This window comes from Schistocerca nitens, chromosome 4, assembly GCF_023898315.1.
Source record: "Schistocerca nitens isolate TAMUIC-IGC-003100 chromosome 4, iqSchNite1.1, whole genome shotgun sequence".
Taxonomy (NCBI): domain Eukaryota; kingdom Metazoa; phylum Arthropoda; class Insecta; order Orthoptera; family Acrididae; genus Schistocerca; species Schistocerca nitens.
The window spans coordinates 63,458,847-63,464,846 of NC_064617.1; the positions used below are offsets into that span (position 1 = coordinate 63,458,847).

The window sequence follows — 6,000 nt, forward strand, 5'->3', positions numbered from 1 at the left end:
TTGTGTGGTCGCGATGTTGGACTGCGAAGGGGAAGATCCGCGTTCAAAACTCTATAGTGCTCCCGTATTTTTGTTGTCCTCGTTGTCTTTTTTACAAAATTTTGAACTGTTCGTCCGATCATTGACATACCTATCCGCTGTATTCAGATTTGTCTTTGTGCCATGGTCTAACGTCCGTTTGCAACAGCGAGGTGTAAGGAAGCGACCTCCAGGCGTACGTAACTCCTATTTGTTCTACACATGTACCACGCATTATGACTCTTATGTTCCTTATTGGAAGTTTTGACGCTTGAACGTCTTTGTTGTGACATAGTTCACACTTGTGTCACTGTTGTTTTCATTTCTGTGAGTAGTCTGTCTATGTCGCATCACGCCTGCTCTCACTACTCATCACATTCACCTGCAACGGTAATATATTCTTACCACGTGACTCATAGTTTACGATGATAACCAATGTATAGTATGACAATTGCCAAGGAGAAGAGACACGTCAATTACCGGGCGGATGTCGATAACTTTGCGAAAATAAATGAGGGCCTGAAGGAGATTTTTAACAAATATCTCGCACTTTGCAGTCCAACATCTTGAACACACAACTACGACGTCCTGATTCCCGCAGCTCGCTCGACATTGCCTGGATCATTCACTCTTTCCATTTTGCTTCTTTTTTGACAGTCCGGTGCACTTTCTCCCTGTTTTCATGCTTGATCTGTGTTCAGTATTTGGCGGGCTATCCACTAAAACCCGTCATTCTGAGTTGTTTTTGGAACTGATGCAAATTTTGATGACACACGAGTTACGATGATCGTCGAAATGGACTACACACAACCGCGCACTGCAAACGGCTTGTTTACCTGTTCTGGGAGCAGCTGGTACCTCAGGAGGAATCCAACAGCCATAATATAATGGCAGATTGTGCTAGTAGCACCAGTTCACATCCCTTCCGGCTATGGTTGGCAGAAATGTTGCAAACACAATTCAGTTTACTCTATAGCAGTTTTAATCATTGTTGCCGTCTTTCTGTCACGTAGCTGTTGTTGCAAAAGTAAGAAACAAATCTTCCATTTACTCAAAGAAATGCACGCACCAACTCGTGTGGACGCTCATGGCTGTCACCATCTCGGAAATACTGATAAAATAAGTGCGTCGGTATGGATGGAAGATTGTCACAGAATGCCTCAACAGCTAGGTGGATGGCCGCCTGCTCGTAGTGAACTATGAGCGGGAAAGCTGCATAGCTGCCCGAAGACGGACCAGGTGTGAGTACTTATCGAATGACACTTTTGAGACTCCATACGTCTGTAACTATTCGCGTCAGGTTGACTGACAACCTGATGACAAGTCGGCATAGTGTTCATGTTATTGTAACCTACACTACTGGCCATTAAAATTGCTACACCAAGAAGATGACGTACTACAGACACGAAATTTCAACGACAGGAAGAAGATGCTGTGTTATCAAATGATTAGCTTTTCAGAGCATTCACACACGGTTGGCGCCGGTGGCGACACCTACAACGTGCTGACATGAGGAACGGTTCCAATCGATTTCTCATGGGCTCTGAGCACTATGGGACTTAACTTCTGGGGTCATCATTCCCCTAGAACTTAGAACTATTTAAACCTAACTAACTTAAGGATATCACACACATCCATGCCCGAGGCAGGATTCGAACCTGCGACCGTAGCGGTCACGCGGTTCCAGACTGAAGCGCCTAGAACGGCATGGCCACACCGGCCGGCGATTTCTCATACACAGACAGCAGTTGACCGGCGTTGCCTGGTGAAACGTTGTTGCGATGCCTCGTGTAAGGAGGAGAAATGTGTACCATCACGTTTCCGACTTTGATAAAGGTTGGATTGTAGCCTATCGCGACTGCAGTTTATCGTATCGCGACATTTCTGCTCGCGTTGGTCGAGATCCAATGACTGTTAGCAGAATCGGTGGGTCCAGGAGGGTAATACGGATCGCCGTGCTGGATCCCAACGGCCTCGTATCACTAACAGTCGAGATGACAAGCATCTTATCTGCATGACTGTAACGGATCCTGCAGCCACGTATCGATCCCTGAGTCAACAGATGGGGACGTGAGCAAGACAACAACCATCTGCACGAACAGTTCGACGACGTTTGCAGCAGCATGGAGTATCAGCTCGGAGACCATGGCTGCGGTTACCCTTGACTGCATCACAGACAGGAGCTCCTCCGATGGTGTACTCAACGACGAACCTGGGTGCATGAATGGCAAAACGTCATTTTTTCGGTTGAATCCAGGTTCTGTTTATAGCATCTTGATGGTCGCATCTGTGTTTGGCGACATCGCGGTGAACGCACATTGTAAGCGTGTATTCGTCATCGCCATACTGGCGCGTCACCCGGCGTGATGGTATGGGGTGCCATTGGTTGTACGTCTCGGTCACCTCTTGTTCGCATTGACGGCACTTTGAACAGTGGACGTTACATTTCAGATGTGTTACGACCCGTGGCTCTACCCTTCATTCGATCCCTGCGAAACCCTACATTTCAGCAGGATAATGCACGACCGCAAGTTGCAGGTCCTCTACGGGACTTTCTGGATACAGAAAATGTTCGACTGCTGCCCTGGCCAGCACATTCTCCAGATCTCTCACCAACTGAAAACGTCTGGTCAATGGTGGCCGAGCAATTGGCTCGTCACAATACGCTAGTCACTACTTTTGATGAACTGTGTGCTGAAGCGGCATGGGCAGCTGTACCTGCGCACGGCATCCAAGCTCTGTTTGACTCAATGCCCAGGCGTATGAAGGCCGTTATGACGGCCAGAGGTGGTTGTTCTGGGTACTGATTTCTCAGCATCTATTCATCCAAATTTCGTGAAAATGTAATCACATGTCCTAGTATAATATATTTGTCCAAGCAATACCCGTTTATCATCTGCATTTTTTCTTGGTGTAGCAATTTTAATGGCCAGTACTGTATATCTGGGAATAAATTAGTGAAGAATCTATTCCAGGGTGTTCATGTAATTTTGATCCTCACGGACTCATTGTTTACATCGTCTAAAGAGCGACACGTGGTGTCCTCAGCCGACGGCAGGCGGCCGTAAATACTTCTTTTTCATTATCCCCACTCTACATACCAGCAGAAATTATCGATTTCATGTCAGCATCCACTACACTTGCACATTGTTGCTGTTCTATAGAGACTTTACACAAAACCTGTGAAACAGGAGTCCAGAACAACGCCGCTGGTACCGGCTACCTGGGCGCGAGTGGTGCAGAGAACAACCGCTCCACGCCGGCCTACGGCCCAGAGCAGGTGTTGGCCAGCCCAGCCGGTCAGGCGGTGTCCAGCGTGCTGGGAGGGTCCACCTCTCCTGAGGACATGCTGCGGCTGCGCGCCCAGGCCACCGTGTCCTGCCCGGACCGTCCGCAGACGCCGCTCTGCCAGCTGCTCAACGCATCCGACGTCTGCGTCTACAACATCACCCAGGACCCGTGCGAGGCTGGAGACGTGGAGGTACCCGAGGACGTCGTCAACACGCTGCTGGAGAGACTAGAGGAGTTCTGGCAGCAGGTGGTACCTCAGGAGGAGTCCAACAGCCATCCTGACATATCGGACCCTTCGCGCTGGAACTACACTTGGGTGCCGTGGTCCACCTGTAGCGCTGATAGCTCGCACTCTTTCTGTAATGTTGTAGAATGAAAAGATGAAATCCCAAGATAGACGATGAAATCTGATCACGATTCATGGTGCACTTGTTAGTTTCTCCATTTATGTTAAACTTGATGTACTGCACTTAGTACCAGTTTTTCCTTCTCATGTCATTTATGATGTTCATGAAGATTATAAGAAGTAAATGGTATCACTTGGCGTATATACCTAAATGACATTTCTCCTTCACTCGAACCAAATCTCTTGCTGCTGGGCATTGTAATATTTCAGGGAAAATCACACATCAGCAAGCTGTATCAGGTACCGCTGACAATCTGTCATCATCGTTGGAATTCTCTTCAACAGTGCCACGTTTTGCAGACGCCATCGACACAATCGTCCGACATCCATGAGGAATTTTGTTGCCAGGTCTTCAACATCGATACATACATTTGACCTTCTAGAGCCCACCTAAAGAGGTTAATTTATTTGGGTCGTCTCATTCGATTTTTTTCCTTCAGTGTACAGTTACCTTCTTTCAGTGTCATAGTACTTAAATGGCTCTGAGCACTATGGGACTTAACTTCTGAGGTCATCAGTCCCCTAGAACTACTTAAACCTAAATAAGGACATCACACACATCCATGCCTGAGGCAGGATTCGAACCTGCGTCCGTAGCGGTCACGCGGCTCCAGATTGTAGCGCCTAGAACCGCTCGGCGACTACGGCAGGAGTCATAGTACTCAAGCCTGTAAGTTAAGGGTTCTTAGGCATTGCCGCATTGTGTGCACAAACACTTGTCCCTGCAAAATTGTGACATGTGCTCAGGCAATAAATGCGTTGTCCGTGACAGGCAGGTTTCAGGCTTCGACTCCCAGTCCGAAATACAGTTTCAAACTGCCACGAAGTTTCACGTAATAAACGTCTTAGCGCCAACTGTCAATTTTTGAACTTATTATGACCTTCTGAACTACGTTTTTTCTATTCACCTTGACTACCCGTAGTTCTCAAAATTGATTAATATGGTAAACTTAATGTGTAAGGAGTACTTTCATACGTGTGTTGAGACGCACAGAATAATCATGCGCTCTGTAAGGCTGTAGTGTGTTAGGGAAATGCAGCCAATGCACGAATTAATTATCTTGAGCAGCTACGCCTTGACGACGGAGGTCACCATCAGATTCCACTGTTCAGATTATACCTGGACTCGTCCGTGAACATAACCTGAGACCACTGTTCCAATGACAATGTACTGTGTTCTTGACACCAGGGTTTACGTGCTCTCCTGTGACCAGGGGCCAGTGGAAGGGACCTAGCAGGTCTCCGGGAGAATAAACCTTGTCTGTTCTGTCCCCTGTAAACTGTGTGTCTGGAAACAACTGTTTCAGTGGCTGCGGTAAGGTCCCGAGCAAGGCTACCTGCAGTTCTCCGTGGCCGTCTGCGGGCACTGATGGTGAGACATCAGTCTTTTTGTGTTGTTGTACACTGTGGACGCCCCGTACTGTAGCGCCTGGACACGTTTCCTGTCTGCTGGAATCGTTGCCACAATCTTGAGGTCACACTTTGTGGCACACAGACGACCTGTGCTACGAACTGCTGTGGTTGACCAGCCTAAAGTCCCCCTAATATGCTACCCCTCCTAACGTCATCAGTATGTGTTCTCTGAGCCATTTTCAACATAAAATCACCATTAGCACGTCCGCACACTTACTCGCTGCACCGTACTCTGACATGCACCAACACACCTCTGCGTATGTGGACTGCTGCCAGCGCTACCGTGCGACGACCGCAGGTCAGATGCACGACATGGTCTTACTCCGAGGTGATTTAAACGCGCAAACCGCCTACCAGAGCGTTATTTCACCATATATCAGCACTATCCTTAATTTATGAGCATGAGTGTACATCGATGACTGGTTACGACTGACTCCCAGACCACATAACAACTCTGACAGCATAGGTGGTGGTGGTAGTGGTGGTGGGATGTAATGAGAGCCATATCACACTTTCTTTCGTCTCTCAATAGCAGTCAGTATAGCAGCCTACTGACCAATCATATGCGTTAGTCCTCTTGTTTAAGTTGACGTGGTGGCGACCTATTTTTCTTTTTTTTTTTTTTTTTTCATCAGTCTACTGACTGGTTTGATGCGGCCCGCCACAAATTCCTTTCCTGTGCTAACCTCTTCGTCTCGGAGTAGCACTTGCAACCTACGTCCTCAATTATTTGCTTGACGTATTCCAATCTCTGTCTTCCTCTACAGTTTTTGCCCTCTACAGCTCCTTCTAGTACCATGGAAGTCATTCCCTCATGTCTTAGCAGATGTCCTCTCATCCTGTCCCTTCTCCTTATCAGTGTTTTCCACATA

General features: G+C 47.6%; 1 protein-coding gene across 1 annotated transcript in view; it reads left to right on the forward strand.

Moving 5' to 3' along the window:
• The window catches only part of LOC126251875 (arylsulfatase B-like), an 80,776-nt gene extending 76,980 nt beyond the window's left edge, over nt 1–3,796 (forward strand). The window contains exon 9 of the mRNA XM_049952564.1: nt 3,210–3,796. Within this exon, the coding sequence (XP_049808521.1) occupies nt 3,210–3,685 (476 nt within the window). The 3' untranslated portion in view covers nt 3,686–3,796. The remainder of the gene's footprint in view (nt 1–3,209) is intronic.
• Nucleotides 3,797–6,000: the final 2,204 nt, after the last annotated feature.